The 18387-nt window shown below is 40.0% G+C and overlaps 1 protein-coding gene across 2 annotated transcripts; it reads right to left on the bottom strand.

The window, feature by feature from the left end:
* Positions 1 to 915: 915 nt before the first annotated feature.
* lrrc3ca (leucine rich repeat containing 3Ca) lies at positions 916 to 16669 on the bottom strand. Of its 2 annotated transcripts, none has more exons than XM_066665583.1 (2): positions 16550 to 16669; positions 916 to 4368 (listed from the first exon to the last, which is right to left on the bottom strand). In XM_066665583.1, the coding sequence occupies exon 2, from the start codon at positions 4270 to 4272 to the stop codon at positions 3475 to 3477; it is 798 nt and encodes a 265-aa protein (XP_066521680.1). In that variant the 5' UTR covers positions 4273 to 4368; positions 16550 to 16669; the 3' UTR covers positions 916 to 3474. The 2 variants fall into 2 exon arrangements, with proteins under 2 accessions (XP_066521680.1, XP_066521681.1); XM_066665584.1 differs by lacking the exon at positions 16550 to 16669 and adding an exon at positions 4508 to 4558.
* Positions 16670 to 18387: the final 1718 nt, after the last annotated feature.

The raw sequence follows: 18387 nt of genomic DNA, 5'->3' as shown, positions 1-18387 counted from the left end.
ATCTATGAATTGAACAGCAACATGTTTTCCAATATTTTATACGCTCTGTGTCATGCCAAAACACCTTTCTCTGTGATAAAATCACAGTAATTCAGAGCCTCTCATGGCTTATTGCTTTATTATGTTCACATATAAATGTCCATTTTCTATTTATACAAGCCCTCTGTAGTCTACAAATACAATAAAAAATGTGATTTACAGTGTCTCTTTCTAAAAATCTTGCCGCATTGTGACATGATACTATAAAGTGATCCAGTACAGTACAATACGTAAATACCACAATCTTAATCAGCAGAAGTGTCTTCAGAGAAATATAAACAAATTGGCAGTTATCGTTCTCCTCCAAGCCTGTTGAGTTGTATTGTATCCAAAGATCAAAGATCCAACTCAAAATGAGGTTTATGCCTCAAAAATATCTCCTGAAAAAAAATGAATGGCCAATTTTAACTGGAAATTAATTAAATGAAAGTTGGTCTCTGACCACTGCACTGTATACTATACTGTTAGAGTAACAGGTGTACACAGACTAATGCTGAAAACATTGTCAAAAACATGATTACTGTCCTGTTTATATTAACTCCCTAAAAATATTCCATGACCCTCCGCCTACAGTTTCAGCTGAACTGTCTTTTTCTGTGACTCCTGTCAAATGGCTGTTTGCGACGCTTGCTGTGTCTATGTTTGTACTGAGTTAACAAGTCTCTGCATGACTTTCACAGCTTTATGCTCAGCTCCAGGCCGATGCATGTGTGAGTGTGTGGTCATCTTGGGTGTGAAAATCATCGAGCCAGCACAGAAGGACTTCCCTCAGCAGGAATTTATTCCCTCTCTCATTGGAGAATAAATCAAAACATATTAAATGCTTTCTGGAACAGCACCCCAGAACCAAACTCACTGTTTCCATTTCTATGTGTTTACAGTATCTTTAATGAACAGTTAGGTACATTTTTGTGTTCGGTTCTTCATTAAAGTGCACCCTGAATACTGCATTTGGAAGAAGCAAAAAAAAAAAAGAACCGTTGAAATAATAATGATAATAAAAAATACATACTTATTGGGAATCTGAGCATAGATGTATATAGAGTCTTGTGCAAAGATTTGGGTACCTCTGTTAATAGCAAATATCTAAAAACATCCTCTAAACCATGCAAACATAAGTGATGCAGAGGTCTGCCAGATTTAGGGCACAACTTCTTTTTATTTGCTAAGTTTAAAATACAAAGACAAATAAAAACATTCCTGCACGTACATTTTTTCCAGTATGATCTATTCGCAAAAATACACAAATATGGCAGACATTCCCTGCAGAGCAGATTCTCAGGTTGGGTCCCAATGACCCCTAGATGATATTTTTTTGATATTTGAACATTTGGAGGACCTTGAGGATTGTTTTGGAATCCATGGCTGTATAGGATGTGTTCAATTATACTTCACTAGCAATATCAACAAATAGCATTGTTGCTGTTTGAATACTGTTGGAGTCCTGTATCTCCAGTTGTGTTGGCATTATTTGAAAATATCACCATATTTTGAAAGGTTCATACTGAACAAACTAATACAAAGCCACAATTGTTTGAGTGAAATATTTTATATTAACCTCCATTAGAACTTAATCCTGTGTTTACTTGTCCAACAGCGTCTATTTGATTTGGGTACCCAAAAATATGCACAATTATTCCTAAAAGAATGCAACAGTTCTACTTAGGACTAATCCACTGAGAAGCATTAAGCAAATGGAGAAAGGTCAGGGAATTCACTTTTACTGGCCATACCCCCTGTGTAACTGTAACATCCAATACCGCATGAGTAGTTCTGGTGTTTTTAAGAGAGTAAAGGTCTTAGTCAGTCAGGTGCACAGAGCCCAGCGCCAGACTGAGCACTGTCAAGCAAAATTCAATTAAATCCTTTTATAAGCCACTGCTCTCGAGTCTTGAGTGAAATTTATGCACAACGGAGTCCTGTGCAAATCCTCTATTGTGGTCTACGAAGGATTAGTGTGAGAGCTAAAATTATATATGCACATGACAACTCAACACCTATTGCACTATGTATGCAATATCACCAGGTTAATGTTGGGCAATATCATAATGTATAAAGGGTATTTTCAGCCGAATGGAAAGAATTTATCCATCTCGACATAAATGTTAAACATGGTTTTTCACAGCTCAATCCTGGGGCACTTTAGAGCCCTCTGACCGACACTTGGCAATGGGCATGATAATCATGCAGATTATACAAGCTGTGAGTACACAACTCAATATCTGATACTGCTATGGGTGCACCCTGAAGCTGCCACAATTCACTAATTATGATGGGTATCTGGATACTTTTGGAATATAATATATGTATAAAAGTACCAGCGAAGGCACAGAAAGCCATCTGTTGTACTGAGTGACAGATGCAGAGTTTGAATCAGACTGGGTGCAATGGTAGCATTTCAAAGACCAAAAGGCAAAACTACAAATTTACAGTGCTGGATGTTTAGTTACTTACCTTTTCCTTCACAGTGCAATCTGAAACCTACAAGCTTTGTCAGTGGAGTCATTTTTTTGAACATCATCAAACTCCAACCCACGGTCCTTCCACTGAAAAAAAAGCCTATGGTCTGAGTAACAGTGAATCAGCTGGTCTCTTTCCCTTCTGCTTCAACATCATTAGCTCTGTTGGGCTTGTAACTCAAGACAAAGAAAGCACCTACATATCTGGTCTGAAACATTTACAATATAATATCAGAACAAAATACTGTAAAAAAGTAGTTTTTGGACCTTTGCACAGTGGGGTGCTATGCATTTATAGAGAACACCTGCAAAATGACTGATGTGCCAGTTTATGTGTGGCTCTGGTGTAAGCTTTGATGTAGTCTGTAGAGATATACACCAGAATCTCTCGTTAATACCCTGAAGGAAGAAAAAGAGTGCTTTACGCTACATGCTCCTGCAACTAAATGGGGACCTTTCCCAAAAAAGATTGCTGGAATGACGAGGAAAGGAACAACATCTCCTCCTTTAAAAGCCTCCACTGCAGACAGACCACTCAGCTCCAGCGAACTCTGAGCTTGGCTGCTTCTGGATCAATTATTTAGTTAGATGAGATTAGATGGCCTCTACAGTCCTCCTGCTGCAAGTTCTAGATGAGACCTTGCACATTGGCCTGTGGAGCCTCCAGGAGGACTCGTCTTTACCCCTGAGTCTTAGCTGGAGGATGAAGTTTCTTATTGACTGCTAGGTATCCTTCCATGTTGTTGACCCTGGTTATTTTGACTGATCTGCAAAGATGAACTCAACCTTGGAGGGTGGAAAGGAACACCAGCAGGCAACTGAACATGCCCTTTCCAGAGACATTAATCTGCTTATTGGCTGGCTCCCCTACCAGGCCAGAATCTAATGCCTAGTGCAACTATTTGCTGAATGTGCCCATTGCCCTTTGGGTGCCTGAGGAGCTTCCCCCTTATAGTGCTGAGCATGTGGTCTGCTGTCAAACCACAGTGCTGATGGTGGAAGACTCCTCAGACTTGCCCTGCCTGCTGGGCAGAGACTTGAGATACTCCAGGTGGCGCCTGGCATCCTCCTGGTTGTGCCGCACATAGTAGACCAGGTAGGAAATGACCATAGTGAACCAGCCAAACATGGTCACGAGCATGGCCACGTCTGTGGTCTTTTTCAGCACCACGCACAGGTCCAGGTCTTTGGCCAGCAGGAAGGGCACACCTAGGGCACCGGAGTCCTCTGGTTCTGAGGTCTGACAAATAATGCCAGTGAGAGACACAGGCTCCAAATCAAGGCGTGGAAGGGCTGTCTGCAGCCGGCAGTCACAGTGCCAGGGATTTCCTGACAGATTAGATCGAGCCCTCAAGCCTTCAAAAGCTTCAGGGTCCAGTGTAGCCAACTGGTTGGAGGATAGGTCCAGAAACTGTAGGGAGGCACCCAGGCCTCGGAAGGCCCCAGGCTCAAGCAGAGCCAGCTCATTGTGGGACAGATCAAGCTCAGCCAGGAGAGGAAGGTCCTGGAAGGCATTGGCAGGTATGCTGGTCAGCAAGTTGTAGTCCAGGTAGAGGCGCCGTGTGTCATTGGGAATGTCCCGCGGGATCTCTGTGAGGCGCAGGTTGCTGCAGCGCATGGTCTTGCCCCCGTATGGACCTTCACTGTCAGAGCAGTAGCAACGCTTTGAGCAGGACGTAGCCGCATGGTGGAAGCACAGCGTCATCAGCACAAGGCTGTGTAGCAGCAAACACATGACCACAGAGTGCCGGAGCAGCCAGTAAGATGGCGGCATGGTGAGATGGGGGGCATACTCCCGTCAGAGTGCCACCTTGTGGGGAAGGTATCAAGGGGATATGTTGTACTTCAACTTCCTCAATGGCTACCAAGCCTGGAGAGAGAAAGGAAAACATGGCAGGTTAAAATGGACCTACAGAAGAGAGTAAAGGGTCAAAACATCAATTGCTCAAAAGGTCATAGTATTTGATTAACCTGCTTGGTATTTCCATCTGTTTTGTTCATACTCCTACCTTCATACAGGTCTATAATGTAGTCAGATCTTTGTTTTTCCACTTGTGAATGCTGGCCACAATGTCCTTCTAGTTATTCCACCAGCCAGTCTTGAATCTCTTTTGGTGTGGGTCTGTGTGTACATAACCTACTTCGATTGCCCTCTAATTAACACAGAATAAATTACTTCCCTTATACCTACCAGCGCATGCACACACACAGACACAGAATAACAAGCTGCTGATTGATGGCCGAAATGTCCTGCGAGCTGGAATGTGTTATTTCATGCACAGATGGAGGGTAGCTACTCTAATTGCTGTAAGCAATAGGGATTTCTCTCATGTTCTCTCTCTCTCCCTGCCTTTTTTTCTCTGCCGGTCCCCTGCCTTGCCTGCCTGTTTCCTTTTCTCTCTGCCTTAGCATGGTACCAGACATCTGCCAGAGAGCAAGCTGGGTTCACACAGTTTCATGAAAAGTGCACAAATAAAAACACAAGAGGAACATCCACTTTTGGTGATAACAGGGTGTGAATTTACACTTTCCCCCTGCGAATGCGAGCTGATTGAAATCCCTGCTGCTCTGGCCTAATTCACAACTCTGCTGGAGGCATTAACATAATCCAGGTCTGACAAGCGATGGCAGGGGCCGTGAACAACATGTTTTTTTTTTTTTTTTTGGTACTTGGAACAAAACAAGAAGCATATTTCAACTATTTTTGTTTTCGCGCTTCAGAGTTGTATCTCAGTCTGAGAGCAACTTGGAGGGGATATATAGAGGTCCTCGATTCCAGATCTTGAATATATTTTCTGGTTCTGTAACACAGGCAGGTATGACACTGTATGGCCAATGGGTTACATCAACATTGTAAAAAATACTCATGTTTAAACTAACATCTAAATAAATATATTCAATCTGGTCTTAAAAAACTACTTCATACCACATAATTTTAAAATAGTTTTATATAAATATTTGAAAGGTGTAAATTTATTTTTAATCCAGTCTTGGCAGAGAAATATAAGTAGGGTTTTGTAAGACACATTGGTTTCCAAAGCAAATTTTTTGTTATTTCTAATCTTTTCAATTTTTTTAAGTCTTATTTATACTGACATTATTTTCACTACTGTAAAGACATTTCTTTACAATAAGTCTCTTGGAAATAAAATAATAAGAAACAATAAAAACTATTTAAAAAAAAAAATTAAGTTCAGTACCCTTTTAACTACTGGGCATCACATTATACACAGTTTAAGTTTCGTGCTGAGGACTGCTGCGATGCTGTGAAGAATGCTAATGAGAATCCACATGCTACTTTTTATGCAAAGTATGATATTTAGCTTCACATTTGTGGAAGTCTGCCACTGGTCAACAGTGGTCCTGTGGTCAAAAACCACACCATGATGAATGAGGCAGAGACAAACTGTGCACTAACATAAGAGCTATACTCTTAAAAATATATATATATATTTTTTTAAATAAAGTAAACTACGTTTCTATGTACGAGTCATCACTTTTATACAGAACTGTCATGGTGTTTTTCAGAAAGATATAGATGGCTCTATGGAGCACTTATTTGAAAACAGTTCTGTACAGCACAGATACTTGTTACAATGGAAAGGCTCTTTCCGGTGCTGTATTGAACCAAATACATCAACTTCAAGCTGAAGAACCATTTCAGCATGCAAAGAACACTTTTATCATGCAAATGTTTCTAAACAGAACCTTGGCCTTTAATAAAGAACCCCTGAAGAACCCTCTTTTCTCAGAGTGATAGTGTAGAATTGTACACTGATAAGTTAGATGGACTAATAAACTGAATTTATATCTCTTATAGTAATAATTAATAATGCACAGTGGACAACTGACCTTCATGTCCATCGGTGAAGCAACATCTGATTAAATCTGTTCCAATATCTTTTCAATTCTGAACAAAGACAATTATATTGTGGTGGAAAATTATGACAGAAATAAGAAAGCTGAGTCTCTGAGTCAGCAATCAAATAAAAGAACAGTTTATTGGAGAGAATGCTACACGTAGCACCTTTTCCTCTCTCCCTGACCTGCTTAACAAACTGCATCTTTATACCTGTAGCTCTCTACCTCTGATTACCTGATGTTATTAATGACCAGAATGTGCAGTGATATCAGCAAACATTTCAAACCAGTCAGACCCTAGTATTTTAGTTAGATACCAATATGTACATGTGCCACAGTCATTTGGGTCTGGAATCCACAATAATAATCACTCCTTTCTGTGTAACACCATGGGATAACTTGTTTATCTACTCGTAATTAACACTTTATTTTCTCCCAGTAGTCTATAAAGATGTCTGCTTTAGTTTCAGCTCATTAATACAAGAGCAGCTTATAACACAGACTATCCTCTTACTAATCCCACAAGGGAACCCCCCTCAAACCCTTGTACTTTTTAATCACACATTTCACCATGATCTAACACCAACTTCCCATACTCCGTTCTGAATATTAACCATTGTAAATATTCATTAGGGCTGGGTACTGTCGAACACTTCTTCATACAGTGCTTTTACTGACTTCTTAAATATCCGTTCAGTACCTTCCTTTAATTAGATTAATAAAATGAGATATAAGTTGCTGGTGTTAATAGCATGTAAACAGAACATAACTTACAGCCAGTCGGTAATGTAGAACTCCTGACATAGAAAATCATGCCTACTGACTTATGCACTATGCTTCAAACAAAGTCTGAGGCTACCATTGCAGACTTCAGAGACCTTGGCCAAAACTCCCAGTGCTTCATTAACCGCCTCTTGACAAAAGTATCTCTAAAAATATCTGCCAAACACTATAAAATATAATGTAAGTTTTTTTTTAAAACTATTTTATTTAAAGCCTAATTTTGACTATAACTGAACTAACCATTGTATAAATTTTACTTACAGCGACCAGGCACTGTCCATACTCCATACTCCATGTTTCATACTCCTCTAATGACCTTCTTTCTGAATGTTGTGCACTCTGAAGTATGCGTTTTTATAATAATATTTTCTGTTGCTTGTTGAATTTTAATGGTCAGGGCTGAAAATGGATTGCAAAATATCTGCCAAAGGACCAATCAGAATTAGGGATATGTTTACATCATTCATCTCATTAAAGACACTGCCTTCCAGCACAGCCTCTGAAGCCCAGCTGGGCGTGGAGTAGTTTATCTGGGGGACATTAGTAATGAAGAATTGTGCACATTTCCCCTGAGATAAATGTCCTGCCACTGGACAGCATTAAATTTATTACAGGACAATCGAGATTCCTGAAACACTCTGCATCTCATCGACCACCCCACACGACCCGGACCTTACTTGCCCAGAGAGAAGGTACAAATGCTGTTCCACTGCCAGCTGTTGACATGTTTCTTTCATCCTCTGATGACACATCTGAAAAGCACTGAAGTGGCATAATACAGGACAATATCATGGGGAGTGCAGACAACAGTTTTGTCAGCAGCCTCCTCTCAGCTCTCATCTGCAGCAGGGGCAGCCAAACCCAGGCTAGTCTCTGTTTATTTATTTATTTTTTTTTTTGCTGAGTTTCTCTTTGGTAGTAGTGTTCAACAACGCTAGACATGCCCTCACATTTATGAGCAAGAGGCAGTTTTTTGGAGCTTTTAAACACTAAACTGCATTTAAACTGCATTACTATAGAAAAAAATATTGAATATCCTTATTGCCAGATGGCATGGTGGCGCAGCAGGTAGTGTCGCAGTCACACAGCTCCAGAGAACTGGTGGTTGTGGATTCGAGTCCCGCTCCGGGTGACTGTGAGGAGTATGGTGTGTTCTTCCTGTGTCTGTGTGGGTTTCCTCCCAGAGTCCAAAAACACACGTTGGTAGGTAGACACTCAAAAGTGTCTGTAAGTGTGTGTCGCCCTGTAAAGGACTGGTGCCCCCTCCAGGGTGTGTTCCTGCCTTGCCCCTAGTGCTTCTGTGTAGGCTCCAGACCCACCGTGACCCTGAACTGGATAAAAGGTTACAGACAATGAACGAATGAATGACTTAATGAATAAACTATTTGTAAGTGCTTATTCCATGGAATAACATTCATTCAGGGTTGCAGTGGGTTTTGAGCCTACCCGACTTTATCTGTAGCGCCAACATGCTACACTTAGATTAACACATTATACATTCATTCATTATCTGTAACCACTTATCCTGTTCAGGGTGGGTCCAGAGCCCACCTGGAATCACTGGGCACAAGGCAGGAATACACCCTGGAGTGGGCGCCCGTCCTTCACAGGGCAACACACACACACACACACACACACAATTTTGAGTTGCCAATCCACCTACCAACATGTGTTTTGGGACTGTGGGAGGAAACCGGAGCACACCCACGCGGCGACGGGGAGAACACACCAACTCCTCACAGACAGTGACCCAGAGCAGGAATCGAACCCACAACCTCCAGGTCCCTGGAGCTGTGCAACACTACCTGCTGCGCCACCATGCCGCCCAATTAACACATTACCATACATTTTTATATAGTCAGAAAAATGAGTAGACATGAGTTTTAACAATAAAAACGATGACATCTAAATGCATCACTGCCTAATGGTCAAGTTTTGTTACTGAAATGTATAATACTCTGGCATACTGAAGTTACTTGGCTTGTGCTATAGTATGTATTGAATTTCGACACTCAGACAAAGCCATTCACGAGCAAACACTGGTCTTGGATAATATGATATTGACATCTTTTTCCAAGGAAAAACTGAAGCTAAAGAAAATGTAACAGTCACTGTGGTCTTCGTTGCCAGCTCTGAGTCTAATTACTGCCACAGGAAGGAGTTAGCTACCACATCATTCACGGCGTCTCCCAAACGGCGTAGCTTAGAAACAATGGATAAGAAAGTGATCTTTTTAAAAACTGACAAAAAAAAAAAAAAGACAAATGGCCCCAGATCCACTTACGCAGATTAAAAATGAAATCGATCTCTAAGTACCTCTTAGCATCATATAACGAGTGGGAGTTGTCTGAAGTGGGGGGTTACTGTGAAGGGAGGGTAATAAGATGTATTGTGCTACAGCAACTGATGGAATGCCAGGGAAATGGGGCCTGTAATGAAGTCAAAAGAAGAAGTGAGAGAGAGACAGAGAAATATATAGAGGGAGAGAGGAAAGCAGGGGCCTGACCTTATAGCTCCTTAAGGACTAGTGTATCAGCCGCTGCCAAAGGTCCGCCAGGAAACCAGCCAAGATGTTTATCACCTCTCGTTTTTCATTAAGACATAAACAAAAGCCTCGCTTCCAGAGGTCCAGGACTAGACTGGACCGGACTGGACCCAGGAGTGGGGGCCAGCGGCTATAGAGAGCGGAGCGAGGTGGGGGGGCGGAAGACTAGATCAATTGAAAGGGTAACATCATCCCACTCGGCAAAGCTCTTGACACTCATGAATACACAACAGGGCGCTGTCATGACATTTTTGCAAGTGATAGTGTGGGCCGACCACATAAGGAGACTCAGAGAGAGAGAGAGAGAGAGAGAGAGAGAGAGAGAGAGAGAGAGAGAGAGAGAGAGAGAGAGAGAGCGCTGGAAGGCAGAAAGGTGCTGAAAAGCAAAAGCGGGCCCCAGGGGAAAGGGTGAGAACGAGGCAGTGAGACCACCCGGCCCACATGTCACAGGACAGTCAATGAAAGTCCACAAAATCAAGATAATTTCTCAGCAGTCAGGAAGTGCAAACAGCATTTTTCTGGGTTTATTAATATCTATAAATTATTGTAATAATTTTACAGTTGCATATTCATTGAATATATTACTGTGCAAAAGTTTTGGCATCCCTGCTCAAATGATGTGTAAACGCTCATGAATTATGAAGAGCTGCACATGAACAGTAACGGTTCATGTGTTGACATTTAGATACTAAAGAAACAGACATACAGCGTGGTACATAACCTAGACATGAAGAAGCTCATCAAACTGGTTTATAACTCACTCATTCATTAATATACGACAAACTTGCTCACATACATACTCCCTCACTCAAGGTTAGAAAATTGCTCCACACAGAATATACATAAGTCCCCTTTAAAAGCATGATTACATTTTATTTGTTTTCATTTAACTGGAAGAATGTGTCCTGTGCAAGGGTTAAGGCACATCTTCTAATTAATGATGCAGTTGTTCCCAGTGTTTTTAACTCATTAAATAAACAAACTGAACATTAGCAGAACATTAGCAGAAAGATGTCATTTAACAGGGGCACACAATAAACAAACAAATAAATAAATAAATAGATTACTTGTTTGATGCATTAGCGCATTCAAATTTGTGATCTGGAGCCTACCAAGACACACACTGTGAAACAAGGCCATCCCGTCAATTTTCTGTGTGCTGCCTAATTCAGAAAACATGGAATAAAGTGAGCTATTCTGATCCTCCTCAGGAGCACTGAGTAAAAACGAAGAAAGCAAGAACGAAGAAGAAAGAGAACAGAGCAAAATGGCTGCTTCTGCTCCTCGCTCCTCAATAAAGCGTGCGTGCGGTCTGGGTGAACTACGAGCAGCTCATTATCATTTAAAGGATCGGGCGCTGAAAGTGACCATTCTGAATAGGGCTGTTTAGACAGGAGGAGAATGCTGCTGTGGGGCTTGATCCTTGTGGCATTTTGACCTGCTTTGTCATTAAGATTTCTGTAGAGGACATATAGCTATCTTTTGTACAGGACTTTAAAATGGAGTTACAAGTAGGACCACCATGTTATACATCTTTTGCCATATTTGGCAGCTGTATTTTGCCAACAGAACATAACATTCATCAAAACACATACATATCTGATGATGTCACTTCTAGCCTCCATCAAAACATACACCTTCCTGATGTCAGGAGAAACCACCATAAAAACACACTAATCTGCTGATGTCATGAAGCTTTTAGTGCCCCTCTGAGAACTTCCAGCTTTTAGTGCCACCACAAGAAACCTACAGACCTCTCAAAAGATTTGTGATTGTAGCTTTCAGTGACAAGCAAGAAAAACAGGGCAAATTCTGAACTACAAATTTGAAAGCTGAGCAGTTTACAGGCTCCTGAGTGGTGCCCCCTCCTCAGATCATGGGTCTGATCCTCAATGATGCCACAGACATCCATCACTAAAAATCCTAGACATCATAGCTCCCTTTGCTCCCTATGGGTGGTCCTGCCTCACTCATGACAATAAAAATAAGAAATAAAACAATGGTAGTCAGCCTGGGTGTTTTCTGGTTCAACAACATTGCAGTTACTGTTCTCCTCCAAGCGTGCTGAGCTCCAATGGTGCAAGTACAGGTACATTGTCACTAAAATTACAAAAACAAAAGTAAAGCAGTGTTGCTAAAGTCTAGTTGTGTTCCATAAAGGTACATTACATTCTCTTCTCCAGAAGGAGAGCTGAATATTTATCAGGTTTCTTTAAAGAACTGTGTGAAATAAAAGAACACAATATAGTCCTGGAGATGGAATCTCCAGGACCCTGGAGGTGTGGGTTAAAACCCTTCTCTGAATCACTGACTGTGAGGAGTGTGGTGTGTTCTCTTTGTGTCTGCAAGGCTTTCCTCCCACAATAAAAAAAAAAACTTGTTTGTAGGTAGACTGTCTGTGTGCAATTGCCCTAAGGTGTGTGTGAGTGACGTGGCCCTGTCCAGATTGTGTTCCTGCCTTGTGCCCAAAGATTCTGGGTAGGCTTTGAACCTGTTGCAACCCTGAACAGGATAAAGCTGTTGAAAAAATATAATGAATGAATGAATGAGTACATAATTTACTAAAACAATTGGCCATCCAAACATTTACTCACTTTACACCTAGAACCGCCAAAGGTAGTTCTGTCTGGAGATTGTCTCAGCGTCCCTTTTCAGCTTTACTGATTTCATTGTGTCCTATTAACCAATGAAAAACAATCTGCAAACCAAGTTTTGGTTCTAAACGCCCTGGCTTTCGATCTCCACTTTAAATCTAGGACTTTCTGTGCTGGAGGACACTAGAGCCTGGTGAGCATTTTGGACCCAGGTCCAGATTTAGCGAAAGGGCGCATTGAATTAACTAATTATATTTCTTTAGAGCTGACTGACATTTATGAGGCTGATTGTAAACGACCTTTCGTTAATAGTCGATGTATATGTGTACTCTTCATTCTGCTGAGATCCATTGCATTGGACTGGCCTCTTCTTCCTTCACCTACTTTCACTCACTCATGTATCGATCCTCTGTCTTCTGCCATGTCCACTCCGTGGTCAAAGAGAGGTCATGGGTTCATTCAATAGGACTAAGACCACTTAAAGCCACAGAATGCTGTGTGGAAACGGAAGCTGTATCAATCTGAATATGTCCATAATTCGTCTTCACTGTGAGTGTTGTTAGCAGCAGGATCACTGGACAATCTTTGAACTGTACTGCAGAAACCAAACATTTAATAACCACAAAGTGAGCAGACCTGGCTATTATTAGACACGGCTCTTTGAAAGGGACATGAATCCCATAGGCTACTGACATTATTGGCACAGAAAGGTTTGTAAAATATGGAGCTACAGCACAAGTGAGTGGGATATAAGGTGGGATATAAAAAAAGCCATTTGTGATCCCTAAAAGAGGAGATAGTCCATTTGACTAATACATGTACAGTATAAATACATACACTGTGTCCAAAATAGTATTTTTATTATAATATGTGGATTCAGCAAATAAGGTGTGCTCTTTGCTGAGGCAGGTGGTCAAATGATACTCTGGGAGCAGCTGAACATGAGCCTAAGATCATCATACTCATCACCAAGCACTGGCTAGAGAGGTATAAAGCCACCCTAACACAGGAAACTCCACTTTCACAGACGATAAAATGTCGACATTACCATGGGGATGATATGGAATGGTGTGTATTAGACATGAAAGTGTATGAAAATTTAATATCATGGTTATCGTGAGCAAAATTTTCATGGTTTTCCATATGAACACTATTTTTAAATTGTGCTGAAAAGTTTAAAAAGTACCGGTACACAAAATGTGCAGCACTATGTACTCATGTATTCATTCATCTTCTGTAAGCTTATCCAGTTCCGGGTCACGGTGGGTCTGGAGCCTACCCGGAATCACTGGGCGCAAGGCAGGAACACACCCTGGAGGGGGTGCCAGTCCTTCACAGAGCGGCACACACTCACACATTCACTCACACACACACACCTATGGATACTTCTGAGTCGCCAATCCACCTACTAACATGTGTCTTTTGAACCATGGAAGGAAACAGGAGCACCCATAGGAAGCCCATGCAGACACAGGGAGAACAGTTTACTCTTTGAAATCAATTTAAAACAAAATAGACCTAAATGAGCAATGTTTTCTACTGTTTGCCTCGTGTAAAGCTATAATTGTCATGTGAAATTAAGATAGTAATCATTTGTATTAGGTTTTTTTAACAGGTGATCAGTAATCATAACTGTATATACCTCAACTTTGTTGTTTTTGTAAAAAAAACTTGCTACATAGATAAAATTAATTTTAATGTCCTTCAAGCTCTGTTTAGAATAGAAAGAACTTCCTCACAATTTATAAGTAGGGAAAAAAAACAGTGAAATATATTTATAATGCAATTTAAAATGGAACATAGCACTGCAACCGCGACCCTGAACTGGATAAGCGGTTACAGATAATGAGTGAATGATTGAGCATAGCACTGCACGATTTAATGTGGAACAGGTGGCGAGTTAGTAGTTTTTTGCCTGAGATGTCTTTTTTGTTGTTAAAAATGAAACAAAATTACTAAACCAGCAAATTTATACAGCCATGCCTAGTGAAATTTATACATTTCATGCCTAGTGTGTATGATCCACAACTAAACTTACTAAGGCCTGGACCTCACCCAGCATTCTCAGAAGTGTTAAAGCAGCCCCAGTCGAACAAGGTACTTATCAGAAAGAAGAAATGTTGGGTGAGCGGTCGGCCATGTTGTTCACATAGTTACGACTTGCAGTTTAACCAAGATCATCAGTTTTAAACCCACTGACATGTTAGTCTGCACAACAGGGGATCGATAGAACTGCACTGCAGTGGGGCCTGATTAAATCCATTTTTACTAGCCAGACCATGATAGTAAATTGCATCCGCCAATAACAAGACAGCGGGTAATAGATCAACAAGAATGGGCACCACTTACTACTACACCCAGCTAAGAAAACAACATCCTCAGGATATTCTCAGAATCTGACATTATTAATAATTCAATAAGGACATTACACTGTAGGGTCCCACAAATTTATAAAGCAGAGGTTCTGAAAGCTACTGACCACAACCCACCACACCTGCCAATGCCAAATTCATGTGCTCGCTAGGTCTCCCCCAATTACACAGTGCTACCAAGCTGGAAAACACCATTGGAGGAGAACACTATCTGTCTGTCTAGCGCAGGATAAAATACGGGCTAAAGTAAAAGTATACCATCTTCCTAAAAACAACAAAACTAGATGAACGAATGTATGAGTTTTTCATCTTCCTGAGTGTGGTGTGGTCAGTGGAACGTCTGAGGACATCCAGCATCTATTAGCACAGAAGGTGAAGTATGTACCATTCTATTCTGAAGCAGCACAACAATGACACACCATCAAAATATTCTTTAATCCATTCTTTCTTTTTCCTTGACCACTTCATCCTGAACAGGGTTGCTGAGGGTCCAGAGCCTACCTAGAATCACTGGGTACAATGCAGAAACACACCCTAGATAGAGTGCCAGACCATCACAGGGCATAACTCATTCAACAATTTCACACATTCACCCAGTCATTCACAAACACGCCCTGTCAATTCTGACATGGTAATGTCATGGCATTTCACAACAAACAACTCTCAAAAATCTTCATTTATTTAGGCAGATTGCTGCTTGGAGCACTGTGATCATCTCTTACTCTGAAGGCAAATACTTGTGCTTCTCAGTGAACATGAAAAAAACCTGTCATTATTGAAATAATAATACAGCAGGTGTACAGACCTTTAAGGACATAAAGGACCTGCTAGACCTCAGCTGTTTCAGCCTGCACACGACCTTCAACACTGACACATTTCACACACTTCAAATAGGAGTCTGACCCTGGTGGAGGTGTATGGAAATAAGTGTGGGTTCAGTAACACTTATGTTTGTCTTGGTTTTGTTAGTACTTAATACTTCCAGCAAACACCAACAATAAAAACGGGGCCACAATATTATTAATAACAACAGAACAACAGCATTAAACAATGCGAATGTACTACTATTGATGAGTACTGTTTCATATTATGATTTTTAGCAGATGTATGGCTGTTAGACCACTATGAATTATTATAAAACACAAGAATATTATTATTAGTAGTAGTATTTTATATACCTTGTTTGGAGTGAGTTTTACATACACACTAAATAGCAATGATATTTTATGCTTAATACTATGTTAAGTAAATAAATAGAAAAGTATTTTCCATGATTCATTGGTTGTCATATATTTAGACAACAATTTTATATACACAAATTGTAAACCAAGATGTACAACATGTTGTAAGGGAAATCTTCATGTATATTAGTGGTAATGGCAACTACAATAATAATAATAATAATAATAATAATAATAATAATAATAATAAAAATAAACAATTATCAACTAACACAAAACGGTAACACTGCCAACCTAAAACATTAAATCAATATCAGCAATAATGTTTTACATTTAGTAGTAAAGTATATTAACAGCAAAAATAGAAATTATAACATCAGCAACAATGGTGATGATGATAATGGTGGTTATTATTATTATTATTATTACTGTTATAATAAGAATAATAAGAATAATATAAATTTTTCATGAGCCATCTACCCCTTCTACTCAGCAGTCTCCGTTAATCTATTTTAATTTACTCCTGAATAAATTAGTATTAATCTTGTATTAAATCAAAAAGTGCAAGTTTAGTCATAAAGATCCCCTATCATCATCAGCCTCGCAGGCATTAATGAAACTTAGACCTTGCATTAAACTTATTCTAGTTGCTGCTATAAAAGCGCCATTAGTTCTTCGGAAGCCGGCTTAGAAAAATACAAATAAACAGACGTACATTTCCGCGGCTGGTGCTCCGGGCTGTTTCAACGGCTCCTGCTGTCTGGTTACCCGGTGAAAAGCTCCCTCCGCTCGGCCTCAGCGCCTCGCCCTCTGCGCGCTCCTCTCTCTGTCTCTACGCAACCACAACGCACAAACCACCGCCGAGAGCCTCGCATCAACACCTACGACCAATCAGCGACGACCACCCGGTTAGGCTCCACCAATCAGAGAGGATCTCACGTTTCTGCTCCGTCAATCAGACAGTTGAAGACTCGCCCAATTGGCGTTGCTTGTGTCTGGATTTGACCAATGATATCCAGTCATTAAAACACCCTTAATGAAAATTGTTTTCTTTAGCCCTAACTTTAGGTGACAGTGTAGTCCATTCAAAAAACTATAGAAGAGAACAGAACAGAAATATTTTTGTGTTAAATCCTCTTTTTTCTGGACGCCATCAGCCAAAATAATGATATACTTTCCCAAAATATTACCCAATTCAAAACAGACTTGTTTCCTCTGTATCCCTTATTATGACTTCAGTCTCTAGAAATAATTCAATTTTGTCCCCAAATAATTAATTTTCAACTTTGAATTATATAAAAAAAATGAATTAATGAGATAATCATTCCATTTTGAGGTAGTGTGAGACACTACACTATAATTTGTGAAGATATTTTACTTCTTATGTAATCCACATTAAACCTAAGAGAATAATATTTCTACAGAAATAATTATTTGGAGCAACCGTTCTCGCAAATTTCACGTCTTCAAAAATCTTTGACATCCTCTTGCAGGATAAATGAATGTTTTTGGATGTTTATTAATGAGTACTATATTCAAAGAATATTTGCAGTAAGCAAGCAAGCCTACGTCCAACTATGTGTACACTGGATTCATACTTGGGTTGTACTTGCATCATTTGGAAGTCACTTTGAATAAAGTTCACCTGCCAAATGAATAAATGTAAATGTAAATGTAAGTGCTTGTTCCAAGTTATATCCCCAGCCCTACAGTCAAACAGAAGAGCATGGCATTTAAAAATGTCACAAAATATGCTTCCTGTGACAGCTTATTGAGTTAATATGGCATTTCCGCAACCTACTCTGCTATTTCTTTGCCTTGGGATATATCTAGACATTCTTAAGAATCTGTTCTCTAGGCTGAATCCATGAGGAAAAAGGGGAGATGTGTTGCCATTTATTTTTATCCACAGAGTGATTGTTTAAAAGTGAACTGGCCTAAATTAACTAATGCTAGGGTGCTTTGTTTCTTACTATGCAAGATACGAATCATTTAGATATTAAATGGGCAGCTGCATTATACAGAGGCCAGCTGTTGAACTGCCAAGGCCCTCTTTGAAATGGGGACCTCCAGTAGCTGATGAAATAAATTGTTTTTGCTTAATTGTTTTTTTTTATTATTATCTCTGTTTTCAAAGAGGCTTATAAAACCTGACAGTGGTCCATAATTACTTATTTACCTGCATTTCCATTATTATGTTGACTACTTTAAAGCGTTGGTTAAAGTAAAACCAAATATCAGGATTTTAGAAACAAATACTACAAAGACTATAACTATATTTGCTGTCATTTACAGAAAGTAAGAGCAGCATGGCACTCCTTTCTGATTAAAGGCAGTTAGCACAAAAGCTGAACTTCAGTGATAGGCATAACTTCAGATAACTCGACAGTGGGCTTTTTCTTAGAAAACAAATAGCTAATAAATGCAGACAGCCTGCCTCGGCTGTATCAAAATTTGAACAGATTTTGAACAAACTGTAGAATCTTCATTCAGTCCCAGCTGTATTAATGATATTAATTTGTTGGTTATTAGTTTTTTTTCTCTCTTTTGAAT

Source organism: Hoplias malabaricus, chromosome 3, assembly GCF_029633855.1.
Source record: "Hoplias malabaricus isolate fHopMal1 chromosome 3, fHopMal1.hap1, whole genome shotgun sequence".
Lineage (NCBI taxonomy): Eukaryota > Metazoa > Chordata > Actinopteri > Characiformes > Erythrinidae > Hoplias > Hoplias malabaricus.
This window is presented reverse-complemented; position numbering and strand designations above follow the sequence as displayed.

Coding starts and splice junctions, on each gene's coding strand:
- lrrc3ca (XM_066665583.1), bottom strand. CDS start 4,272: ATGCCGCCATCTTACTGGCTGCTCCGGCACTCTGTGGTCATGTGTTTG.